The sequence below is a fragment of the Enoplosus armatus genome, chromosome 6, assembly GCF_043641665.1.
Source record: "Enoplosus armatus isolate fEnoArm2 chromosome 6, fEnoArm2.hap1, whole genome shotgun sequence".
Taxonomy (NCBI): domain Eukaryota; kingdom Metazoa; phylum Chordata; class Actinopteri; order Centrarchiformes; family Enoplosidae; genus Enoplosus; species Enoplosus armatus.
Genome location: NC_092185.1, coordinates 24,035,674 through 24,063,077, shown reverse-complemented (window position 1 = coordinate 24,063,077; position 27,404 = coordinate 24,035,674). Strand labels below are relative to the sequence as shown.

At 45.1% G+C, this 27,404-nt stretch overlaps 1 protein-coding gene across 1 annotated transcript in view; it reads left to right on the top strand.

Annotated features, from left to right (window-relative positions):
* The window catches only part of galnt18a (UDP-N-acetyl-alpha-D-galactosamine:polypeptide N-acetylgalactosaminyltransferase 18a), a 127,027-nt gene that overhangs the window by 72,417 nt on the left and 27,206 nt on the right, over positions 1-27,404 (top strand). The window contains exons 4-7 of the mRNA XM_070907360.1: positions 5,034-5,220; positions 17,015-17,212; positions 20,619-20,733; positions 26,273-26,458. Coding sequence (XP_070763461.1) covers positions 5,034-5,220; positions 17,015-17,212; positions 20,619-20,733; positions 26,273-26,458 — 686 coding nt within the window. The remainder of the gene's footprint in view (positions 1-5,033; positions 5,221-17,014; positions 17,213-20,618; positions 20,734-26,272; positions 26,459-27,404) is intronic.

Here is a 27,404-nt window from a genome sequence, read left to right as displayed (position 1 = left end):
CCAGCCACTACTAAACTACTGTTTAGCATTTAGTTACATCAGTAGCACAAGTGAGGAAGCGTGAGTTATCTCCATTATACGGCTAATATTAGCTGCAAGTGTGAGAGAAATACTTTTTACTGTGACTTCTTCTCAAACGTTCTCCCACAGCCTCACTTTGAAGTATAACCTGAACTCTCTGCCATGACGGTGAATGATTGCTGAAAAAAACACCCCAACCCTGCTGTTTACTGCTCTGACAACGCTGCAGCCAAATAATAGCCAAATACATAAAGGATTGATTAAAGTCACCACCAGTTTGATTAAGAGCCCCCCCCCCCCCCCGATGTTATAGGGCAAAGGTCTAGTGGAATAATGATGGTACTGACTCCTGTAGGTGAGCTACAGCCTAGACTGTCTACATTTTATGTCCCACTTGTTTTATATTCTGCTGTGGACGGTGCACAAAGATCGGGGCATTAGCTGCATCAGTGGTGTACGAAAACAGATCAAAACTTATTACAGCAGTCGCAGGCGAGGCCCGGGTGCGACTTGTCTGTTAAGAGGGCCGCTGTTAATAATTGCATCACGTACCATGGAACACATTTCACCGCTGCCAAATCTATAATTACCATTATGAGAAATCTGTGTCTGCTACCCGTCGCCTGCAGATTTTATGGCTCTCTTCGCTGCTCCTCTGTTCTTCAATGATACAGTGTATCGGAGTTTAGTTGCGGTAGCTCTGCACAGGGGTGAATGCTGATTAGTGGAGCAACCAGGGGGATAAAAACATTCAACATTTACCTCCAGCGGCTCCCTCCTAATGCGTTACTATTGTTCGAGTTAACAGTTCTCTGGGAGATATGATTTAAATGCTTCCGCTTTGCGCTGCGGTGAATAACAATTGCGTGGTGGTGATTCATAACGAAGGTAATTGATGGAAGATAGCTCGGTGCGTAAAATTGCATGATCATCACTTTGGCTTATTGATTGAGCGTGGCGTAATTGTGACAAATGGGGGTCAACCGAGGCTAGACGGAGGCAAGCATGGAAATGCGGTCACATTCATTATGCATCGCCGTCAGAATGGTAAATTGGCAGAGACATCAGGGGCTGTATTCATAAAGCCTCGAAGTGCTGATCAAAGATCACTGAGCCATGCGAGCCCCCATTAATGTCACAATGACATTACTTTGAATTACTTTGCCTTGCTGTTAGCCAAATCTCTGTATCCTAACTTACACCAATTCAACAATTCATTAAAAAAATAGGGCTGCAAGTAACCCTTATTTTCACTATCATTTAATCTAACAGATGTCTTTTTACTGAACTAATTAATTGTTTGGTTTGTAAAATGTCAGACAATTTTTTTATTTTGGGGGGGGGGGCATCACAGTTTCCCTGTATATTTTCAGCCATTGCCACTTCACCCATTCCCATTTGGATGTGGATGAATTTCCATGACATTTTTGCAGACAATGTGTCCCAATGACTTTGGTGATACCCTAAGCGGTCATTTAGCGCCCCACCATCCTTTTTTTGTGCTTTTAGTGAAATGTCTTGGCAACGATGGGACCGAGCGCCGTAAAATTTGGAGCAGACACTCGTGTTACAGGATGAACTGTAATAACTCTAGTGACTCCCTGACTTTCCATCAAATTATTAATTTGGCCAGTACTTTGGATTATGACTAAATACTGCACATGCAAAAGTAACGACTTTCCCCATCAGCCTCCGCTGTACTCTGTGTTTAGTGCTGATTGGCAAATGCTAGCATGCTACTAAACAAATATGAAGACGACCGCGGTAAACATTACATCCGCAGAATGTTAACATGTTAGCATCCTAACATGCTAAACTAAGATAGTGAACGTGGCAGACATTAGCATGTTAGCATTGTGATTGTGAGCATGGTAGCATTTAGCTCAAAGCACAGCAGTCTCTTGATTTTTCAGTCATCCAACAATTTTGTTTTCTTTGTAATGTAAAACCTCACAGCTAGGACGGCTTAGCGTCACCAGTGCTGAAACAATTAGTTGATTAGTATTTGATAGAAAATGAATCAACAGTAATGTTGTTATTCGATTAATCTTCTAAGTAATTCATCAAGCAGAAGGGCCCAAGCAGTTTGCAGCAGGTTTCGATTCCTCAAAGCTGCTTTTACCTCATTGTATATTGAGTGTCTTTGGGTTTTGGACTGTTTACGTGTCAACTGTGGGTTCTTGGAAATTTTGATGGGAATTCTTCACTTTTTCTTACATTGTATAGATTAAACACTTATCGCTCGCGTCGTGGAAAAAATATGATTATATAATGTGAGCCAGCACCGCCCATAGAACTTCATAATGTCCAAAAACCCAGTTTCCTTTCTCTTTTATACCGCGGTAGTTCAAAATGATGTGCGAAAAACTCAGACAACTGATCTGATGAGAGGTCGTACGCAGGTATTCAAACACCATTTGATTTCTTCAGACGGTGAGGACGCATCGACCTATTTTTCGTCCTTGGTCAGACTGAGCCCAGCAGTTATATGAAGTTGTTTAATGGAGGGAAGGCAAACAGGGCTCCTGTTGTTCAGACTGTCGGCTCCAAAAAACCCTGAAACATATTTCACAGTGTGGACCAGACGTCTGGAAATTAATTGGGTAACTGGAGGTGCGCTTTATTTAATGACTTGATTTTTTTTTATGTTTGTAAGTAATCTCCCATGTTCGTGTAACACGATAAGGTGCTCTTCAAATACTCCCGGCTTCAGTTTTTAAATGAGCCCATCTTTCTTCCAGGTCAGCAGCAAACTGTGGCTCATTACAGGAAAACAGAGAGACTAGAGAATCCAGGCTGATGGTAATAATGAATAGAGAGGGAAGGCAGCAGCCGTAGCCCGCGGGCAGGATTACAACACAGAGAAATCACAACGAGGAAATGAAGATGTTTGCTGTTCCACTGTGGGCAGTCTGCATGTGTGTGTGTGTGTGTGTGTGTGTGTGTGTGTCAGTCTGTCTACCTGCATGTGTGTAAGATGAAGTCGAGATGAAATGACAAACGCCTTTTCAGCCCTTTTAGAACACATCCATACATCCATATTGTGCACCTACTTAACAATATATGGCAAAACAAAAAAACTCAATTTCTTTGTATTCTTAAATCCAATCGTGTTTTCGTCCTGTAAAACAAAATGTGACGTGTGCTTACATAAGCTTGAAACAGCCAACTTCAACCAATAATATCATGACATCCGCCCATCCCAATATTAAGTCCCACCCGCCTTCTCTGATACGGAAGCTCGATACTCTCGAAATGCCGTTTCATCTCGACTTTAACATATTCAAAGAATGTGTATGTGTGTACCATATCTGTGGGCCGATCATCTTACGGCATCATCAGTAGTTGTTTTTTTTTCATTTTTAGCCACGCTCACGCATAGCGCTAGGGATTTGTCAGTCAGTAAGTTGGTTGGTAAATTGGTTGCTCCATGTCTTGGTCCAGACTTAAAAATCCCAAAAACTATTGGATGGAATGGTGACTTTTTCTCTAGCGCCATCATCAGGTCAAAGTTTTAACCAGTATTTTCGTTTTATAACCGAACACGTGCGAAACTGATGACATTACTATCAGCCTCAGCTGTGCTTTGTGTTCATGCTAACTAGCAAATGTTAGCATGCTACTAAACTACGAAGACCACCACGGCAAACATGCAAAATGTTGGCATGTTAGCATTGCAATCGTGTGTTGGCATGCTCCTGTTAGCCTTTAGCATTTAAATCTCCTGTATAGCCTAAAGAAAGGTTGCCTAATCCAGTTTCAGCCTGTCTACAATAGTTTAGTGTTTTCAATCTTGAAAGTCTCATTCACTTAATGTTAATAAGTGAATAAGGCGATAAGGTCTGGCTCAAAGTCACCGTTCAGATACTCATCCCAGAGGTGTCGGATGGGGTTGAGGTCCGAGGATCTGTGCAGGCCAGTCAGGGTCTTTTCCACCAAACTGGGAAAACTATTTCGCTTTGTACATGGGGGCACTGTCATTTTGAAACGGGAAAGAAACTCCCCCAAAACTGTTGCTACAAAGTTGGAAGCCCACTGTTGTCCAAAATAGCACACACATAGGACACATAGGAAGGAATGGTAAAAACTGGTACAACAGAGGCTTTTGGTCTTAAGTTTGGGTCAAGCTCCACATTTCCCATACAGTAATACAACACAACAGCATTTTTGTTGCATTCCTGGTGCCTGGTAAATCCCCATGCCTTTCAAATGCATTACAAGTTACAAGCTTTGTTGCATCCAGGCCCAAGCCGAAATAACTCATGGCAAGTAAACCACACGCCATGTGTGAAAATCAGTGCGAGTGCCCATTTAAGATTTCCCAAAAAAATTGAAGTAAGGGCCAAGCCCAAACCATTGGCAATGCAGCCCCCAAAACTACACACAAATGTGAACACGGGGCTTGCAAGTGAAAATGAAGGTCAAAGTTTCACCCAGACTTTCCATTGTAAGCGTTACGTTAGATCTTACTTCCTTGTTCGACCTATTCCTGCACAGTCCGGTCGGCACTGCATCCTTGCTGCTGCACCACTCCCTGCTGCTTAGGCCCCCCTCCCCACCTGGACTAGCACACATAGCCATTTGGATTTATGTATATTCAGCATGTCTGTTCATTCAATACGGGCTTATGTTCATTTAATTGTTGTGTATCCCAGGCCCTGCCGAGGGGTTTGTGAAATGTGTATTATTGTCGCACCATATGGATAACGGCTCAATGAGTGTCAACACCGCATTGAAATGTGTTCGTTAGTAAAATGTTATCAGCCAATAGGAAGGATAATCAAAGCTTATGCTGGAAATATAGGGCATTGTCCTTCAAAATCAGCGACTGAACGTATGTGTGGGCTAAAAGTGTAAACACACACACACACACACACACTCTAGTGCTTTTTGTTTAACCTGAGGAGCTGAGGGGGTTTCTGTGGAGCTTTGTTGATAAGGTCAATGCTGCGGCAGGCTTCAGTCAGCTTCACCATCCAAGTGTGTCTGTGTGTGTCGCCCTCTCTCCCCAGTGGAGCTGAAAGAGCACCTGCAGAGCTTCGTGGAGGAGACCAACGCCCAGCACAGCCCGGGCTTCATCAAGGTGGTCCGCCATGACAAGCAGGAGGGACTGATCAGGTCCAGGGTCAGCGGATGGAGGGCCGCCTCCGCTCCCGTCGTCGCCCTGTTCGACGCACATGTGGAGTTCAACACGGGATGGTGAGCGGCCGGCTTCGGTTCATGCTGTAATGCTGCAATACAACTGCAGGTTAAAAAACGACATCCAGCAGGTTACACACTTCCTGGTCCCAGGTGGCAGCAAGTGGTGACTTCAAATTTCAATAACCAGAAACCTTGAAAGGTCACCTCATTAACATGCTCGTGTTCACCTGCTGGCGGCCGAGGAATCTGGCTGTCTTGCTCCCTGATGTTGAAGGATTAAAGTCTGGTCATACTCTGTATTTTTCCTCGTCGTCAACAAATTTCACGAAAAGACCAAAAGTAAGAATGAATTGATGGGGCCAGCAGGTATTTTGTGTGCATCCAAAGCCTGATACATCTTTCTCCTCTGTGCCATTACAGAGCTCCATTGAGCCACAGTGTTGATGATGATGATGATGATGACAGGTCCCTTCGTTACACACACACACCATCCTGTTATATATACTTCTATAAATACTCACTAGAGCACCACATGTGGTTTTAACCCGCCGATGAAAGGTAGTCTCCAATATGCTTGAAAGGAGATGTTGTTCATTAACGCAAGTCTCAAAAATGTTAATGCTGAAGCAGAACAACACATTTCACTCGTTTTCCGACCTCGAAAAAATGTCTGCAGAGCCTCGAAGCGCGACGCCTCAGTCAACACGGACGTGCTTTTGTTTGCCGAAGCGTAACCACAGACACAGACTCAGGATGTGAACCCCGGCCTCTGTGAGACAAAATCTTGGACTTTGTTATGTCCACCGTCCACCCAGACCACCTGCCTGCGCGTCATTCATTCGGAAAACATAATCGCCAACATAATGATGTACGTTTGCCATCACAACGTATTTGGGAAATGAATTTAGTGATGTATAAGCATAACTTCTAGGAGTTCTCTACAAAGTTCTTGCACTCCAGAAAGTCTCATGGACAGGAGCGTTGGATCCTAAACTCTGACAGCGAACACTGTCGTCCACTTTTACTCCCTTTATTTACATCAGTTAGGGTCAATTTGCTGGATCCCTTTTTTTTTTTATGGTTTTTGATCCTACTGACACCAGTATTGATTCTCCAAACAAGACTTGGCCAGCATCAGTACTTTAGGTATTGATCAGCCCAGCCCTTCAGGGTAGGAGAGTCGGAAAGCATTGAGAGACGAGCCAGCACAGCAGTTGGTTTTGGTGGATTTTCATGGGATTTGTTGTTAACAATAAGAGAGATATAGAATATTACCAGACCTATCCTTTCGAAGAATCCTCCGTCTTTTGAGTATCTAAAAGACTGTAGCCTGTTCCTTCGCAGGGAACAGCATCTGTACACAGCCCAGATCCACACACGTTGCAATGGATTCCAATCAAACAAAAACCCCTATAGAAACGTCACAAATCAGCACCCGAACGCACCACTTCTGTGTTGCTTTATCGCCATCCTCTCGGCTCCGAAGCTCCACCAGAAGTTGTAGTGCATTTTACGATTTAATGGAGGTAGTTTGGAACAAACTGAACATATCAATGGCAGAGATGTGGATTTTGCCGCTGCAGCAATTTGAGACATTTCTGTGGACTTTTTGTTATGTTTGAACACATCTCTTTGTACATGTGACACAGGCTCTGCCTGGTTTTCTCATTCAAGTGTGTATTCATCTCCGCCAATCAGCCCGGATGCGATTGTACCAGACACCAAAATGTAATATATGCAAACAGGGAGAATCTATGACATCTCAATTAGGCGGGCATTGGATGTTATTATTCCTCCTCGGCTTGTGCAGCTGTAACCAGCCACTTGATAGAGGCTGTTGTAAACGCCGGGACAAAGGCCAAGAGATGAAAACTGAGAAAAGAATGACATGCTGAATGTTGGCATTTATCCGACAGCCACTTGATAGCCAATGTTGCTGATGAAATCAGAAAAGAGGCATCACTTCTCTGCGTGGGCCACAAGACACGACAAGACATCAGTCCAGCAGAGGCAGAGCAGCGGTGAACACTGGATGGCGCGACCAAATCTGTTTATAAGCTGCTTCATGAAGTCAGGTTCAGTCATGTGATTTAATTCCAGACTCCCTGGTGCACAAAAGAGAGGTAGAGGTGGTTTTGTATTTTGTTAAGTAGTTGAGGTTGTTGTGGTCCAGCAAGGCCTAATTAAACCCTCAGTCCTCTGGTTATTCTGTTCGTTTGTCTTGGGGCAGCGACCGACATCCTCAGCGACTGCATCACAAAACTGTGACTGGGTGCTCATTCAACTGAGATCTGGACCTGATAAAAAGACTCATTTAGACTCGTTTTGTCCCCGGGTAGATTTTTCACAGATTTATTGGGGGGTCAAGAGGGCAGAATTACTAGATTTTCCCCAGAAAAAGAAAAAAAGCTTTGTTCGCGATGAACAATATATAATGGGACCAGGATCAATGGATACCGTAATAAAGTGACTGCACATGTAATTTACTGACTCCAAAAAAAAGATTTAGTGTTAACTCTTTGAAGGCGGCACGCCGGAACACTGACGTGCTTGTCAATAACGGACTGTTATGGTTGCTGGTGTCACTTTGCGAACTGTGAGTTTCGAAAGGCAAAAACATAACGTGAGAAAGTGAAAGTGAAACCAATTTGTATTTTGATGAAGAAAAGAAACCCAATTCAATATTTAATGATTTGTAATTAATGAATTGCATGTGTCAGAAAATGAGACCAGCATCAGGGACCAAAATGATAAAAATAGATAAATAAATAAATAACTTTTGTTTGTTGTATTAAAAGTTGATGAAAAATAAATGAATTGTGCATTCGCATGGAACTAACTCCATGCAGATGTTTGTAATGCAAATGTGACACAGCGCTAGACTTTGACACATCAAATCCCCCCCCCCCCCCGCGTGTTTTCTTTCTGCATAATTTGATAGTTGTCGGGTGAAAATAAGTCACTGTGGCAAAGGGTGAAAAGGGCTCAACACGCTACTACTGACAATCCTCGCAGTAATGTTACATGCTGCAGGAATTCGTCACATGTCGGAGGGTGAGAAGCGAGAAAAGTGCTTAGAGGTCACAAAGATGAGTTCGGGGTCTCCCTGTGATTCACGCCGAGGAGGAAATGCAGCAATTGATGCCGTTTTTAAAGAATTACCAATAAGACCAGAGTGGTTTAACGGTTCATTGGGCAGGTTTGTGCAATAGGTCCAGGCCTCATCTGCTGTTATTCTGTTCCACGGGTTTTCAGCTACTTTGCCTTGGAGCGGGCTCAGGTGTGTGATTTGTTTTTGGGGGTTTTTTTCATCCAAACATTAAGAAAAAGAAGCTGAGACAAAAAAAAAAAAGAAAAAAGAGAAAAAAGTCACATGAACCTTATTAAAATGAATCATTCACGTTGGCTTCTCTAAATCAGGCGTGTCCTAGAGGATTTCTACTTTGTTTGCAGGCACAAACATCATCACTGGAAATAATGGAATGTCAATAACTTGCAGCGTGTTGTGTCTCGTTTAATCACGCTGCGGTGATAATGTCAAGAACGGCTTCTTTCATCAACGCTGTTCGTTGTGTCGAGCGGTGATGGGACGGGCTGCTCTCATTTTTTGGCGAATTTACTGTTTCGCTGTGCTCTGAAGAGTAATTACTGTTAAACACTACGGCGGACAGTCCAATCTGCTGCAGAGGACAGGGTTGCAACAGGGACAGGATACTGTGACTTGTGCAGTTTAATCAATCCTGCACTCACTGTAAGAACCTGAACGGACTAAATCTATTCAAGTCACATTTTAGAGTTTCAGGGACTGCAAAAGATTTTTTCCCTCCTTAAAGGGGACCTATTGTGCTTTTGCTTATTTTCTGTCATATATATATATATTTATATAATGTTACAATGTTGGATATTCATACTAACTGTTGCCAAATAATGAGGTAAACGTATGTAAAAGTGATCCCTGTGAGCCAAAAGCTCAGGCTTCAGACTGCTCTGAACGCTCCGTTTCAGTTTTTTTAACCGCCGTGTCTATCTGATGTCACATAGGCACGGATGTCCTTATATGGTATCTCTGCTCCAGGCACAGACTAGATGTTTATGTTTATGTCAACGTTAGGTTTACAGTTTGCCTTTGGAAATTCTTCCGAAGACTTCCCGAAAGAGAAAGAAGAGAAAGTTTTTAGGGAGGGGAGGCCTTAAAGAGACAGGAGCTCAAACGGCTTGTTTCAGACAGAGGGTGAACTGAGGGGCTGCATGAAGGGCCAGAATAAGATAAATAGGGACTTTTCTGAACTGTGAATCATGCAAAGCTACTGTAGTGGAATCATAAAATGAAAATATAGAGCTGGAAATGAGCATTATAGGTCCTCTTTAACATGTCAGTTATCTTGATAATAATAAAGAAATGTGCTATGACTTCAGATGTTAGCTCCTTCAGGATATCAGTGTGGCCTCTGCGTGCCCTGGACAGACATTCTTGTTCTCATGGTGATGTTTTTACCCTAATCAATTACAGCATCGTAGCTACGAGAATTTGCACCTTCTTGCACCTACCATGAACAAAACTCTTGGTGAGTAGCTTGCCAGCGAACAAGGTGAGCATGTAAAAGACGGTCAGTCCACCACTTGCCCCAACAATGTTGGATGGCACCAGAAACATGTAGTGTAAAACACAAGCAGCCAATCAAGATCTTACCGTCCCGGGGAACTGCCCATTGCGCCAACGGCCCATTATTCCGAAACCTCAGTAGTCCGAAAAATGTCCCATTAAACCGAAAGCCCATTTGTCGTCAGCCCGTGTATTCTCGGATCAATGGGACATTTTTTGGACCGTTGGGGTTTTTCGGAACAATAGCATGGCACCGCAGTCCCCACACGGTATCTCCGATCGATGCAGGACATTTTTAAGGTGGAGCACCTCCACTACATCGCAGCCTACGCACGCAGCCGCTGTAGGTACGGCGTAGCCCCTTAAAGCAGAAGTACAAGTCCTGTTTTAGTCCTGCGTCACATTTAATGGAGGCTAGCTAGTCTTCCTCTGCCTCCAGTGTTCAAGCTAAGCTAGGCTAAACGTGACACAAAACAGTGGCTATTAATCCCGTCCTCTGACTCTGGGTTCGATGGCTAAGAAGCGTGTTTCGAAAGTGTTGCTTCAAGGCTGAAGAATAGTACATTTATCGGAGGTTGCTATTTTCAGTGTTTACATCCTTCCACCATGTTGGTCCTGCCTGTGTTTCATATTTAGACTACATGTCTCGCCTTGATTTTCCGTCTTGATTAGAGTTTTGAGTTTCGTGTTGCATTCACTTGCATTTTAACGTGGACATTTCCATTTATTTTATGGCTTTTATAGCTTTTTCGGAGCAGCCGTGTTATGCCAAGACAAGTATGTTGACACACTGTAGAGATGTTTCCTAATGATTCCACTCAGCGCTGTAAGTAATGGGGGCAGTAGTTCATTACCGGACTCATTAGCAAAGCTGGTTGTGTTAAATCCATCACAGTGGCGAGGCGGCTGAGGTTCGTGACGCGCTATCCGTCGTCGCACTTTCACTTTTCCGGCAAGCGCTGTTTTCTTTTTAACACAAGTTCAGCGTCAAGTCTCTTTGAGCCGCCGACACTTCATCACCTCAGGTCCCCCTCTTTAAAACGCTCTCGTACGACAGCACTGCTGTGTACCTGTTAATCATTTTGACAGCCTGAAAAACATCACACGCTCACACTTGAATGAGAGCACACACACACACACACACTTCATTATAATGTCTGGGTTGGATCCAAAATAGCCGTTGTTGCGGCTGTGTTCCAGATTAGACAAGAGACACTTACAAGGTTCTTAACCCCTCTACCCACCCACTCCAACCCTAGCTCGCTCTCTCTCTCTCTCTACACACACACACACACACACAGAGCCCACACAAACCTCCCACATACTGCCACCGAGTGGGTATTGGTCTATGACTAATGAAATCATTCTTGGCAGAGATGCAAAAGAGCTCAGCTGGAGATAAACACTTTTTTTTTTTTTTTTGTCAACACACACACACCCACACACACACACACACACTTTCCACATTTTTATTGGTGTTTAAATGTTTCTTGCTCTGGTGCCACATCGCTGTGATAGGTTCGCTGTTGTGTTTGTGCCAGCGTCATTAGCACACTCTGTAACGCATCTGATTTCACGCGTAGTAATCAGCCAATTGTGTGCACGCCTCTCAGCCCCGTCTCTCGTTTCGTTCTTCATCTCTTCATCACTTTCTCCTCTCCCTTTCCTTTGTCTTCCTCCTCTGACACCTTCCTTCTTAATCCTCCTTCCTCTGTGCGCCCCCCTGTGCTCTGAACCCCCCCCCCCACACACACACATACATTATATATATATTATTTTCGTAGAAATTGAGAAATTACTGTATAATTACCAACAAAGCACTGACTGCCCGATCTGCATAATTGTCCCTACCATACATTGCAATTATCTGCTATTTTGAGTCAAACACGAGTGATTATAGGGTGTTTTATGTTACAGAGATTGTCTGACTGTAAACACAAGAATCCTCAAGCATCTCCACGTACATGGAGAACACCTAAAATAACATAATTACATGATGAGACCTACTGGCTATTGTCCAGTAGTTGTGAAAGAAAACAATTTCCGTCTCAACCCTCATGAAGACGATTTGAACATGTTGATATTGACAATGAATGAAATGACTATGTGCAATGCCAAAGGTGTCACTGGAGGTGACGGAGCGTTTTTAGCATCTTTCACCACATGAGTTATCCATGAACATCGAGCTAACATTACACTCGTGCAAGCCGGGGGGGGCCCCCCTCCCCCACCACCACCTCAAGACAAACCGTGAGTCTTAATTATAGCAGACAACTCCAAGAGCTGAAGCTCCAAGTCTTGCCGAGGCGTCTATTTATAGAAACTCTCGGTTCAAGTCAGGGCGCTGTGTGCTCCCATACTATGCCTGTCGTAGCCAGAAACAGAACCAAGAAGCACTTTTCAGGGGAAAGTTGTTAACTTTTCTAATTTACGCCATGTTACGTATCTGTTAAACCCTGTAATGCTAGCCCAAATGATCTCATTTGCACACAAAAACTTTATTTAACTTTCGACCGACGCGCGGTTGCGTCAAGCAAGCGCTGCGACTACCCTCACTGGATCAGCTCCTTTGTGCGGATTTCGATTGTCTTGTCACATCAGGGGGGTTCAGCTTGCTCGTAGATTCCCGAAACGTATTAATGAGGGGATAAACCCCTTGAGACGCGCCATCCCCGTTTTCAAGGGGGGTCCTCGCAATTGATATAGTAACGTCAACAAGGACATACGCCTGAGGGCTCGCCCACCATCCCAAACCACACCTACTGCGTCTGTTACGAGTGTCATATGGACTAAAATAATGCAAAAAAAAAATGAAATGTACGAACAGGCCAAAAAACATGATGTCAGAAGTCTACTTAAGTAATCGACCTTTAAACTTGAAAGCATGTCTCCCAGTTCCCACAATAGAAAAAAACGTGGTCGACTGTGGGTATGGTGACCTGAATGGAGCCGAAAGCTGTTTTATGTATAAAGGACAGTTGTCAGGATCTGATTTGAAGACAAAGAGCGACCAATGGAAATGGCTCCTGGAGGTGAGGCGGTAGCCAGTTAAGTGTATCATACGTGGCACCATGCGTAGGGTAAGGACACCAGATATGACTGTCGATCATCCGAAGAACAGCCGAGCCGAGGAACTAAATGCACTGCTTGGTGCCTTCAGCCTGCCGCGGCACGCACGGGGGCCGACTCACTCTCTTAGTCATACCCTGAACCTTGTCATCACTAAAGGGTCTCAGTATCTCCGCAGCTGTCAAGAACTCGGCCTTGTCTGAGCCGTTCTGTGTGCTCTTTGATACTTCCCACACATTCAGCACAGATCTACAAAGGGAGTCATAAATGATCTCTGGGGAGCTCTCTTTGAGCAGCCACTTTCAAGGACCCCAAGACAACCGTCAGACTCTACACATGATCTGATGACTAACTTCAATTCAAAAGTGGTATATATATTATGGATGACGCTGCTCCGGCGGAAGTTAAGGCAGTCCACGACAAACAGAAAGCGCCATGGAAACAAAATCCAAATGCTCAACTCCCGAGAAGAGATTGTAGGAAAACTGAGAGAAAATGGTGCAAATTCAGAGAACGCTGGAATGTGCAGAGCGAGACAGCCTTTTGTTCTCGAACGTCATCGGTAGAAATACAAACAACACTGGTGTGGCTTTCTGGCTGAAAGACCTGAGGCCTATTAATGTTGGTTCATTAACTGGCCCCTGGCCTCGTGTGGAGGTCACATTAAGTAGGCAAATCCACCCCCACCCCCCAATAACTAGATTCCAGGGCTTTCTGGGTGGGCTCACTGTATGTATTTAGGTTGCAGTGTTTACGTGTGGCCATAGAACTGTTAACAGTGAGCCAGAGGCGAGGTTTACCTCTTAATGAACAACAGAGCCCGTCCTCCCCTCTGATGTCGGGACTTTGCGATGTTATTATCATACCTCGGTGGGGCCGAGCTGATAGAACACGAGTGGCTGTGAGGTGCTTCACGGTTTGCGTTTCCCCTCTCGTGGGGCAGTCAAGGGTAGTTTGCATTGAAACGACAGCCCCCGGCTGTTCGTCCCACGAGACTGAGAATGTAAAGAAATCGTTTTTTCCCTCTCCAGTCAGCCGTCATGTCTCCTCCAGATCAATAGCATCACTTTGAAGCAGATGAAGAGTTGTTTTCTTCAGAGCGCGACGATGTAAATCCTCTTTTCTTTGTCAATAACCAGAAGTGGGATTTTTTATTTTTTTGTTCCATTAGAAAGCGAAGATATTTCACTTCTCTGGTCACGTGAGGGACTTTCAGGTCTGACCTTTTACAATTCTGTAAGGAAGTATAAAAGACGACATGGAGAATTAACTGTTTGATTGGTCTCTTTTGTCTAATCCTGAACCTTTCCGTCTTACATTAAAGGCCCTGAAACTGTATTCTCTCGTTCTTCTTTCCCGTCCAACGTGCTATTTTCAGTTAGAACAGCTGTTGGCTGTGAGAGATTTCTGTTATGTCTTTGTACCCTTCTCACTGGTTCAAAGAGGGCGGGGCTCAGGCGGCAAAAGGTGACGCACTCCCACGTACTCCTTGTGCTCTAACCAGAATTTGGCAACGTTTGAATCAGTATCTGTTGAGAGTTGGGGGGGGGGGGGGTTTAAGTGTATTCAATATTACAAACAGAATATGGCACCCCTTCAAAGGAGATATATATATATATATATGTGTGTATATGTATGTATACAGGCGCTCTCTTGTCTTGTGTTCATGTATAGCAGGGGTGAGAGAGAGCCAGGGAACGTGTAATACCGCAGAGAAGCTGCTGTCGGACAGCGAAGGATATCCGTCTTCCACAAGCAGCCAGTGACCCGTCCGCGAAGCGGTTAGCGGGGTAGTGACGAGTCTGATTTGAGCTCTGTTTGCCGCGCCGCTTCTTTCCATCTCTGCCCTGTCGCGGCTTTCATGACCGCCGAGCTCCAGTAAACTAGTCGTGTTGGCAGATGTTTTCAAGTTGTTAGCTGGTTTTTAAGGCGGTGATTTTGATGTTTGATTGCTTTTTATTTCTTCTGTTTTTGATACGTTTGAAAACATAACATAAAAAGTTGTTGAATTTGTTTTTTTTATGCAGTGAAGAGGGACACGATAAATCTGACTAATGCTTAAATGGTTAAACTCAAAATTTCAAATGTGATTTTTTTTTTTTTGCTGATTTAATTTCGTTTTTTAATGTTATAGAAAAAGAAAAAGTTTTCAGTGGGCTTTAAAAAAAAAAAAAGAACAGATTTAAGAAAGATACATTGTTTATATGAACTCTGAAGAGTTTCAGTCGTGCTAGAAATCAGTGGATGAGTCAGCGTGCTTCAGGTGGTTTATACTCTGAAGCACGTTCAAACAAACAGCATATCTGCCTCCGTGCAGCTGTTATCTGTGTCCGACAGAAGAACACCTGCTCCATCTCTCCGACGTGAAGTGCTCCTCTTCAGCCCTCAGCAGCACCTCTGTATCGGCAGCGCCCCTGTGATTGCTGCCCAGGCTGCCGACGAGCCTCTGTGAATCGTAATCCACCCGCCATCGCAGCCGCAGCCCTGCAGCTCAACACCCGCTGAATCCGATATTACCTGATCAAGGGCCGCGCTGCGTTTGTAGTCCAGGCTCTAGTCGTCGCCTATTTGGGCTTGGGGGTTCTAGAGGGGCTCTCTGCTGGCCCTCGCAACTCCTCGGTGAATTCTAACACCGCTTCCTGCGCTTCCTCTTAAATTAAACCCTGGGAACGGCTGACAAGGCTAAGTAGGGTGCGCTCGAACTCTCCAGGACTTCCCATGCCAGCCAGTGCCTTACTACTCTCACTGCCTTCCCCTGAGGAGCCTCCCGGGCCAGCACTCCCTCAGTCCTTGATTCAGCTCCATCCTGACTTCTCACTGGTGGATTGACCCTCCTAATCCAGTCGGCACTGCAGACTCACTCCCTAGCTTCAAGCATGGACTGACGCTCCCTCGCACTGTATTTCATTTCCTCTTTTCATCCAGGTGATCTTTCGCTTGTTGCATTTACCATAGCATACTTGTTTGTCCTGTTCTTTATGTAATTTTGATGAGGGAATTCACCCTCACTCTACTGTTATACTCACCATAAACGCTTGCCAATTTACACAAGGGGGGGGGGGCACAGAGCAACAATGATACTCATGACAAACGTGTAAGATAAAAGGAGAATTCTTGTTATTTGGTTCCCCCACCAATGTCTGGATCTTTTCAACTTTCTTCTCATGAAAATGACTTCACACAACTGCCTGCTGCTGCTTGAAACAAGGGTCGACGTCCCGTCCAAACCGACTGACTCTAAACACTGGAGATAAATGAAGGACACGCACAACAACTTCACAGACTCAAAAGGGACGTTGAGAAAGGCTCAGATGTCCACTAACGCGTGGGATCAACGATACTGCCACGCTCTTCTTGATTCCCTCGTCAAAAGAAAGGGCAGGGTTCTTTTTCTACTCCGCTCAGCTACATGAAAGTACTTAAAGCAAAGTTGTTGCTGTCAAAAGCATCCCACTTCTCTTCAATAACTTTTTTATGAGCTGTTGTGTCTTGTAAACATGGTAAGACGAGACAAGAATCACTTCGTTGTGCGCCGGTATAGTGGCTACTTGAGAAGATCATTTCCCAATCGGAGCTGAGTACATAAATGACGTGCCCAACGCAATAACACCACCGCAGACTGCAACAAAACAAGGAGCTAAAAGAGGCTAAAAAGCTCAGAAGAGCTGCAGTCAATTATTCTTGGTGGCTTTGGTTCTATACGCAAACCCCTTCCATACTGCTGATACTCATTTCAGTATTATTATCATTTGACTCAGGGTTAGCATAAAGATTTCAGCCATTTTTGGACGTTATTAATATTTTATGATTGATGTAGATAGATAGTAGATGTCCAGCATTAAAGGCCCTGAAAACTTTCCCAATCAGCTTCTTACTCTGAATAATGGGGTCCCACATGAACTCCCTATATTCTGCCGCAGAGATTTCTGTCTTTCAGGGGCTTCAACAAAAGGAAGAAGTCTGAGATTTAGTCTTTTTTTAATGGATGGCCACATCTTGTTTGAGCTAACGTAGTCTTGGTAGTTCAGATTGCATATTATTTTTGGATCATATTTTGTGCAAGTCTTTGAAAACTTGACTTGACTGCAGACATTTGAAAAACACTTCCATTTCACTTGTTCTACTTTTCACGTTTCTGCTTGAATGTTATAATAATCCCTGTGTTGTGTCGTCCCACAGGGCAGAACCTATTCTGCAGCGAATAAAGGAGGACCGGACCAGGGTGGTGTCTCCCTCCTTTGACAACATCAAGTACGACACCTTTGAGATCGAGGAGTACCCGCTGTCTGCTCAGGGCTTTGACTGGGAGCTGTGGTGTCGATACCTCAACCCGCCAAAGTCCTGGTGGATACAACGCAACCACACGGCCCCTATCAGGTGAATACAGGGAGAGCTGAAAGACTTTTGTTTTTCAACTCAAAGCAGCATTATGCAAGAATTACAGTTTTTCGGAGAGCAGTTCACCGTCAGTGTACACGTGCATTTGTTGACGAGCAGAAGGATTTGGATTTGGAGGGCTGACTTGCCCTCAGGGGTTTCTGCCAGAAAGCCTAATTAGTTTTTGGTGTCTAAACCGAGCCGAACTGTGATCGTTTCGCAACGTTAACCCCACGTTAGAAAGGGGGTTCCAAAAAACGACTTTGACGTTTAGGTTTAGGAAAAGATCATGGTTAAAAAGTAGCTTCACGTGGGACACGAACAGTAGTCTCCTGGTTGAAGGTCCTGTGTTTGACCTGTTCGTCCACCCCAACGCTGCTAAGTCACCTGACTTCCTAAAGCGTGGTCGACAACTTTGCTAACAAAGCCAAACATCAAGCGAGAGCGACAACGCAAGACGTAGCAAGCTGGTGTTACTTACTAGTCCGGCTCGGCGTCGGCCTTGCCTTTTATTACGCGAAGCTCTCACCAACGGCGAGAAGCCAGTCGGAGATTTACACTTTTCTGGCCTCTTGCTTGCTCACTCTCTCTTTTTCTCGTCTTGGCTTCCTCCGTCAAACGTCCTCTCCGGCCTCCTCACCTCCGCCATGACCCTTGTGTGACGCAGTGCCGCAAGGCGCTAACACACTTCGTGCGGCAGATTGTACTAATTCAACCCTAGTTACATAGTTCAGCGTACCGTCAAAGTGATTTTAGGGTAAAATAGTTGCACAACGTTGGACGAGGAATTTGAAAATCATTGAAAAGACAGAAACCTTCTCGGCAGTTTGCATTGAAGAAAATGTCTTGTTATCATGAAAGAAGTGAGACGCTGCCAGTGCAGTATTAATTATTAATAATTTGACTGGAAGCATATTGAAGTAGGTTTGATAAGATCACTTACTAAGCTCATTATTTTTACATTATAATTTCTTGAACACTAATCCCCATGAATAATTATGTATGTAAATTCTGCTAAGTGTAGTGTCAATACTCCAACCCATATAAAACCTGGGGGATGCAGCACAGCCAAAAAGCACAGTTCATTGTAACACGTGAAAATCTGGAGTCTCATCAGGGGCGGTGGGCAGTCACACGAATTCAAAAAGGAAAGCAGGTCATTTTCGCGACCGACGGTACGCGCAGTCAATGCACAGTGAAGTGGATGTAATGATCCAGCTCTTCAATGCCGTTAACGGGGCCAGGAAAACATCTGCTCGGTATGACAGATAAAGATTGCTTAGACGCGCTGCGGGAGGCGACGAGAGGGAAAACCAGCCCAGCAACAACAGCAAAATTGCCTACTCGCCAATATCTGCAAGAGGATAATACCGTCTGTTGTTGTGGTTCACGGCAAGCAAGCCAGTGATGCAGTGTTTATAGATCTGAACAAAGACAAGAGGCCGTATCCAGCTCAATATCGTAATGGAGGAAGATGAATTCCCCCCAATCATTTGTTTCTCTATCTTCTTAAGTACTTTTTCCCGAGCGCAATTTGTCAAGCACCACTTTAGAGCCTTGTCGCCGTTTAATCACTTCCAAGGCAGTTTTGACAAAGAAATGACTACGTTCTGAAGTAAATATGTATTTGATTTGATTTCACTTTTCCTGATTGAGAACAAAAACAAACAAACTGTCGCATGCACGGGGGATTTAAACATTATATTGTGTTACCGTAGGACGCTGTACATGGACAACCTGGTAGTAATATTCTTATATAGGAGTTCCTCTGGTCTCTTGGCAAGTACTGAAGCTGCCATGTGTAGTGCACAGAGGAGCAGCAGGTGAGCTTGTGGGCCCAACGGCAAAGTTTTGCCCCTGGACCCCCCCCCCCCCCCCCTAACAGGTTAATCTGCCCATGCTGTTTATCAAGGATTTGTACTCCTCTGTAGCTAAATCGTACTAATACTAAGCTGTTTTACGTGCTCTGAGAGTATAAAAACTTATCAGAGGACATGGTCAGTTGTAAGTCTCATGTTGTTAAAACCACATCATTTAAACTTTATAGTCTAAAGCCCCATTCATACAGGGGGGAGGTGGGGAATTGAATACTCACTAAGCTCCTCGGTAATTTAACTAATCGTTCCAGACGGTATTTTAACCATTACAGGACGTGCCATGATGACAAAGCCAAAAGGCTCCCCAATGGGCACCGAATAGCTGAAGGGGAGGCGCAAAGGGAGAGACGTATATCGAACGCCAAATGGGTCATTGTTCACCTTGTATTAATTATCCGTTTTGACGTCATATTCAAATGGACAGCTTTTCCCGCATAAAAGAAAACAGAAGGCGATTGCAGCTGTACTTATTAATGTGGCGAAAAATGACGCGGACGGGGTTTAAAATCGCTGACCAGCACAGGTCATGTTTAAATCACCCCACCTCCCCGAGAGAAATAAACCCGGTCTGAACGGGGCGGGGGCTAACACAGTTAAGGTCACGGTCACTGAAATCTCTCCAGGACGTCACGTTGTTGGGCACATGGCATTCCCTAATCAAACCTTAAGGGTAAAAATCAAAACACGGAAAGTCAAATGTTTGCCCGGGGTGAAAGCAACATTTCTATAGGACTGTGCCAGCCACTGGTGCGGACTGAGCAGCAGACGTAACGTACGTCCAGCAGAAGAAGAAGAGCAAAGTTTGGGGCGGCACAGTCCGTGGGAATATCCGATTTAAACGTCATTAACATTTTGTAATTCCAGGCAGACACAGTCGACACATTTCTTTCACAAATGTAACCGGGTTGAAATAAAGTTGCATTCGCTAGCCTCAAGCTGCTATTACTCTTTTCTTTATGTAAGCATTTCATGAACCTGACGCTGCATGTGAAGGCTTCGTTCACCTCACGTACCCATTGTGATGGACTACAACGGTACGAAGCACGTGACTCTGATGTTTGATGTGTTCCTTGTGATTTCATTGTGCTGTTATCCCGGAGGCTGTAGGGAGAAGAGCCGGTAGTGGGAGGGCCTCGTTCCTATTAGCATTTTTGGGTTTCAGAGTTCCTGGCTGTTTGCCAATCTGTGTATCCACGGGGGAGAGAAATTCACCCAAACAAGCTGTTTTTGCAGCGGTGCTGTATCTCATATTGATAATAGGAGATGTGTGGGACTGACAGCATGAATACTAATAAGAGTTATTTTTCTCTCCTGTTGATTCAGTTTGATGTCGATGAAACATCTGCTTGCTTTATTATGAAAGGGTAAGGCCTCAAATGTGCTGCACACTTCGGGGGGGGGGCCTCGGTGCCCAGTGTGGATTCAGACTGTGCTCGTGTGTGTCTTGAAAGAAAGGTTTTGCATTTAAACCCCTCAACGCATGCAGCTCATTTCCCGCTCTCTGACCTCCTCTCTTCCCTCCCTTTCAGGAGCCCCGCTCTGATTGGCTGCTTTGTGGTGGACAGGAAGTACTTTGAGGAGATCGGCCTGCTGGACGAAGGCATGGAAATTTACGGCGGGGAAAACGTGGAGCTCGGCATCCGGGTGAGTCGGCGAGCCGAGAGCCCGCGCTGGCTTTTAGCGGCCACAGCCATGGCAACAGCGTGCCGACGCTGTACATCTCTGCAGCCCAGCGTACTGCCCTTTGTAGTCTAAAAATATCTGCAACACGTGCGTGCCGTGTACAGTAGAAGCAGCCGCCATTGTCACTGTTCGCATTGAAATATCCTGAATAGCAGACATATCCAGTATACAGGAAAAGAAGAATGACCTTTCCTTTGACAGAATGGGGGCTTTATCAGTCATCCACATTATTCATTCAGTCTGACTCACGCAAACTGAGCTGAGTACTAATGATGTAACAACTGCCTGATACCATTGTGACTTCATGTAATAATACTACATTCAAAATTGGCATTCTCAATAAAATGCAACAGCATCGCGCAGCACATCAGTGACATTTATTACATTGTGATGGTGACAATTGTGTTGCAGGTCCTGGTTTGAAATCATTTTCAGCAGGCTTGACTACAGTTCATTAACGTTAACGGTTGCTGCGGGGATTTTCATCTCTGATCCGGTCTCCGGAGGCAAGGGGGGGGGGGGGGGGGGGGGGGGCGCAGCGGCGACTTAGCAAAGTGTTGGCTATTCAGCTCTCACGCTGGATTATTTCACACACAGCCAGCTCGATGGACGTCTTGTTCAAACAGCGATATGTTCCCCGTAGGATGGCTTCTTGGCTGCTGTCCCCCACAATTGTAGTTGTTCTACATTCTGAGTTGTGCTCTTTTTTTTTTGTTTGTTTTTTTTATGAGGCTGATTTCAGTTCATTCATCAAATACTTTTGCATGATATAGCTAAGTATATCCAATTTCCAATGACTCGCTAAATCTACTTTCAGATTTTCACTGTATGCGATGCGCGCAATATCGATTCAAAGGGGTGAGCCTTTTTTTTTCTTCTCAGGTTAGAACGGCAGCCCCAGCTGTGAACGATCGATGACTTCTCAGTGCTCCCACGTGGCGGCGGTTAGCTCTGGACTGACTGTGTTCAGTGAGTGAGTGCCCGGGAACGTGGCTGTGCGTGCCTGAACAACCATCCCCGATTCCCTATTGTTTGTGCCCGGGAACTTTCTCAAAATGCAAAACCAGGGTTCCAGGGTTCTGGATCCTCGTCGTCTAAACAACGGCCTTCATGGAAGGTTTTTAAGACTGGAGGTAGAGTGAGATTCATACTTTAGGGAAACAGCAGGCCACCTGTCAGTATCCTCGGCGGCGGATGTTTTCCTGCTTAGAGAGAGTGGCCAATTTTCCACAGTCATTTTATGCCCCCCCCCCCCCCCCCACCAACCCCCTTAATGCAGATTGCCCTCCACAGCTGTGAGTGGGGCTGCAGTGAAGGGTTAGTGAGTAGGAATCAGTTTGGGTCAGCCGTGTTGCCGTGACAGCAGATGCTGGCTGGGTTCAGCCTCAGCTCAAAACAAGCAGAGTATACTCACAATATGAATAATGGCTCACTAAATGTCCCCTTTAAAATGGCTTTGACCTGATAACATAAACATGACATGATGTCATGAATATGAATTACTGAAATCTGCCAAAGGCTTGAAATGTCCTGTTGCCTCTGCGCACTGGGGGTCACTGGCGGTAATGTGTCTTTTCCTCTGGCTCGTAAAAAGCTTTTGCGCGGGGCTCGGCCTTGACTTCCTCCGTAGGAGGCTTGAATGTCACACCTCCACAGTCAAGTATTACTAGACCAATAATGGCTTTCTCCTTAGCTCCTCGCAGTGCGGCGACCATGAGTGCTACTGCAACACCCAGAGTTCTCTATTGTAGAGGTCTTTTGGCATGTAATTCTTCAGTATACGACTGCACAGCACAACTGTTGACGTTAGCACAGAGGAGACTTGGATGGCGCATTCAGCATAGAGTAAGCAGCGAGGCCACGAACAGCCGGCCTCTCCGCGGGAGGAGATGTTGCCGCCGCCGCCACGTCACCCCTGACCCACATGAGATGCTCCCTCCAGCTGTCCTCGGCTCTGCCCACATTACATTTGCACTATGCACTAAAAGAGGGTCCGGGAGTCACGCACGTTGCTGCAAATCAGTTGCCCTCCGCAGCTGTGACAACAAACACTTAACTGAAACGAACCCGTTTCAGGAGGAGAGACCCTTCAAGGCCACGGTTGAGCTCGCTGTGTGGCTGGAGCTGGACAGACCCTAACCCCCCCCCCCCCGTCCGTCCGTCTGTCCGTATGCGAGGCTTTTGAACGTTTGAAAGGCACCAAAAGGTTAGCGGGAACATCAGCCAGAGTATTGACATTTCTTTTTCCGCGGCAAACACTTCCAGGGGTATTTGAAGTCAGAGCCTGACGTCAATTAGTAGCCCCCAACACGCCCGCCTCGACACACACAAGCACATCATCGTCGTCAATTACTTCACACCGTACAGTTCCCGACGATAAACTCATCAAGAATGACAAGAAAAAGTCAATATTTCCATTTTTCGCACAAAGTGGCAGACTGCGCTGCAAAAGAGCCCCCCGCAGATCAGTGATCATGTAAATCAGCAGTGATATTTTGACAGAATCAGTTCTGCAAAACGTGTCCCGGGGGGCATTGCTCTTACTCTTAACTAATTCATCATGCGTTGAGTTCACCCCAAGGTTTAAGTCAGAAAACAGCCAGTTTGTTCTATTTCCATCTGCCTCACACCAAACACAGGCGCCTTTTGTTATCAACTTTAGTTCCCCCCCCCCCCCCCCTCCAGTTTCTGCAGAAGCGCTCCGTATCTCCGGCCCGCACGCTTCCATTGTGATAAAGATTGCTTTTATGACGCTTCATCTGCGCCCAAGCGTAATGTTGTGCATATTTAGTGCTCATTGTCTCACGCCGTCTTTTTTTTTTTTTTTTTTTTGCCACAGCGTGCGGCCGTCCTCGCCGCCATTTATAATTCACGACTTCATTTATTGTTGCCTTTCGCCTCTCATTTTCTCATTAAAACTTGAAAAAAGAAAAAAGAAAAAAAGACACAAGTCCGCATGCGAGATTTGTTCCGCGTTAAAGGCGACAGACAATTGCGAGACAATTAGGGATGTAGATGTGCTGCGTTTTTGTTGGGGTGACACACACACACACACACACACACACGTACAAATCAGCCAGACATAAGTTCCAGACGTTGGAAGCCAACGCACACACACATAAACTGCAAATGCTTCAGTGTCACGATGGTGTTTTCCGAGATGTTTTCTGGGTAACGGTCGGTGCCGGGCCGTGTTTCATCCCATGGGAGGGGGCTTTTTTATTTAGGGAGAAGATAGCAAGACAAAAAAAAAAAAAAAAAAGAAGGGGCTTTTTGGAAAGGATGACTCATGAAGGCGAGGAGAAACTGTTATTCTCTCTCCCCCTCTATTTCACTTCCTTTATCTTCCCTCTATAGTTCCCACTTTATCTCCCTTCACTTTTATCCCTTTACCTTCTCTGTTTTATGTTTCACACTCTCTCTGAATCTTTCCTCCCTCTCTTTCTCTTCACTGCTTTTTTTTTGTTTTCCTTTCTCTATCTCGCTCTGCACACCCACGCGCTCAGACATAGATTGTTATGCTCGAAGAATAGCTCCTTATACCCTAACCCCGTGTTGTAAGTCCTTTATAGAGAACGTTGAGGTATTTCTGAGGGAAGCGTGTATATATTCTCAGAACCTGGCTCTGGTTTGTGCTCCTGCCTGGGCGCCGGGCCAGTGCCACAGTTTTACTGTTGTTCTGCAGTAGCTCTTTGCTTTGGAAGGGTACAGGGAAGGAGGCTGGCCGGCAGGAGAGATTATAGCGCAAACACATAAACAAGGTGCAGGACTGGAATAGAGAGAACAGCCGTTTCTATTTAAATCATTCTCCAGCGCTTGTTACACTGAACTCCTAAATTGCCTGCGGCAGACTTTTTTAGCAGTGCTGTCATGAAAATTAGTATCTGTTTTCATTACCATGAAAGTCAGAAATTGTGGTTACCATGGCAAAAGCATCAGTTGACTAAACATTGTAGTGGCCACTAGAAAAGGCTACATTTTCTGAAGAAAACATTTCATCTGCTTGCTGCTGAAAAACTGTAGTTGAAACGTTTGAAAGAAGTTGAAATGGCGGGGGGGGGGGCAGATTTAGTGAAAGAAGGGGCAAATAAAATGGCAATTATTTACATGGACTACTCAAAGAAGTTGAAGTTTCAGTGAATGCACTGAATAAAGTTGAAGTGTTAATTCAGGTGTAAGTGCAAAGATGACGTGAAATTGCTCAAAGGAGCTGAAGATTCCATTGGCTTTAACGCCCTTGAAGGAGTTGAAATCATTTCAATGTCATACATTGAGCTGAAAGTGTCAGTTGAAATGTAACCAACTGAAAGCAGATGAACCGCCAGTTAAGGTATAAGGGATGACAGCAGTGTCACTTCCAGGTGACACGCCGAAAGCCGTTGACAGTGCAACCGCAGAGAGTAAGAGATGAAAGCGTTTAAAATGGCAGTTGACGTGTTGAAATTTTAGTTGGAGTAGAAGCACTGGAGGTGGTTCGAGTGTGTGCACTATGAGGATTCCTTTGGAATTTGCTTTCCAGTTGCTTTGGAAGGATACAGGCGAGGACGCTGGCTGGTAGGAGGGATTATAGCACAAACACACACAAAAAAAAAAAATGCAGGACTGGAAAAGAGAGAGCAGGCGTTTCTGTTCAAATCGGCACTCTCCAGCACTCCTTTGGTCGGTGCACTGAGCCCCTGAGGTGCCGAACTGTGAGCAGTGCTATCATAGAAATTAGCATGCACTTGCATCATTTGACTGAACATTAAGTGGAAAAGGAGAAAACATTTACGTCTACTCTCTGCTGGAAGTGTGCAGGTGAAACATTTGAACTAGCTGAAAAGAAGTTGAAGTGGCAGCCGGAACACAATTAGCGAAGGAAGCTGAAATGGAAGTGCTGGAAGAAGTTGAGGTTTTAGTGGAAGTGAAAGCACTGAATGAAGCTGAAGTGTTGATGCAAGTGTAAGCAGTTGAAGAGAGAATGCAGTTGAAATTTCAGTTTATATCATTTTACGATTTTTAATGCTGATTGGTGCCTTGGCACCGCATTGAACTCTGTAACATACAGACGCTTAAATACCTGTGATATAGCACAAATAAATAATGAACATCGGCGTAACATACATACAACTGTCAAAGCATGCCAGAGGGCTTCACACTTGCGTTGCATTCATGGTGAGCCAAATCGGAACATTCATTTCATATCTCACGGGCCTGTCATGATGCTAGCGAGGCCTGTGTAGACGTATTTGACAGCTTCCACTGTCAACGAGCTGCAAAATGGTAAAAATAGTAAGCACCTGGGTGGGTATTCCCAGTGTGCTCCTGTGATGCCTTTCTGTTCATACTAATTCTATCAAGCCGGCTCACTCGCAGCAAGGATTTAATCCCCTCTTCAGAGGATAGAGGTTTACCGCATGAAAATATCCATACCTTTATTGTGGAAGTCCCTGCAGTCACAAATGTGTGTGCATTTATGTGTGTGTGTGTGTGTGTGTGTGTGTGTGTGTGTGTCACAAAGGTGTGGCAGTGTGGCGGCAGCGTAGAGGTCCTGCCCTGTTCCCGGATCGCACACATCGAGCGCGCCCACAAACCCTACACGGAGAACCTGACAGCCCACGTGCGGCGTAACGCTCTGCGGGTGGCCGAGGTCTGGATGGACCAGCACAAGAGTCACGTCTACATGGCCTGGAACGTTCCTCTGCAGGTAAACAAACAGTTCCCTGTGTGTAGCACGCCTGTTAGTGCTCAAAAGCCGTGTCACAAATCTCCTAGCAACCGTAACGAGTGCCATCATGGAGGGCCACTGGAGGCTCGGCCGTGCATGAACGAGGTTTGAATGCACCTGTGGAAGACAGCTGTTGTATTGGCACAAGTCATTTTATAATAGCCAAAGAGGACACTGGAGGTGGATTTGAATTTAAAATGTGGTTACAATGACACACACTGGTGTTTTAGACCTATTTGCCCTATTTCAGGTTTGCCAGGTCCAGCAAAACTATCCAGACCAAAATCTGGAAAAACCTGCTCAGTGCACAAAGATATCTTGTCCGTTGCTCCTGGCCCTGTGTTTTCCTACAAGCTAGCGCTGTTGCCTTAAAGCATTACCGCCCTCCCTTCACCCGTCTCCTCTGCCCTAACTCCTCATGGCATCGGCACCTGCACACAACTGGACAAGGAGGCCGAGTCCAGGTCACTTTTCAGACTTTGATAACACCCTCGGTGTGTCCTGTCCTTCTCTCCGTGTCCTCTGTCTTCGCTGGTCCTCCTTTTAGTCCCGTGTGTCTCCAATTCTTCTCTGTCGACTGTGAGACAGCCGTCAGATACCTTTTAGAAACGGCGCTCACAGCTGCTGTTACCTAATGTACGGCCTCAAGTGACAGCAATGTTCATAATTGATGAGTCTGTTGATTATTACGATATTTCTGTTAACCAAGTCATTTGTTTATCCATAAAGTGTCTACAAATAGTGGAAAATGCTTGGCAAAATGTCATTTCATCGAGCCCAATGTGATGTTGTGTTATATTGTTTGTGGTATCCAGCCAATGTTGATGAGACTTAAATGATTAATCGCTAATCAAATGTTGTCGGATTTATTCATCCCTCCACTTTTTTGATTATTTTTGTCAGCACTAGTCCTCCAAACACCCCC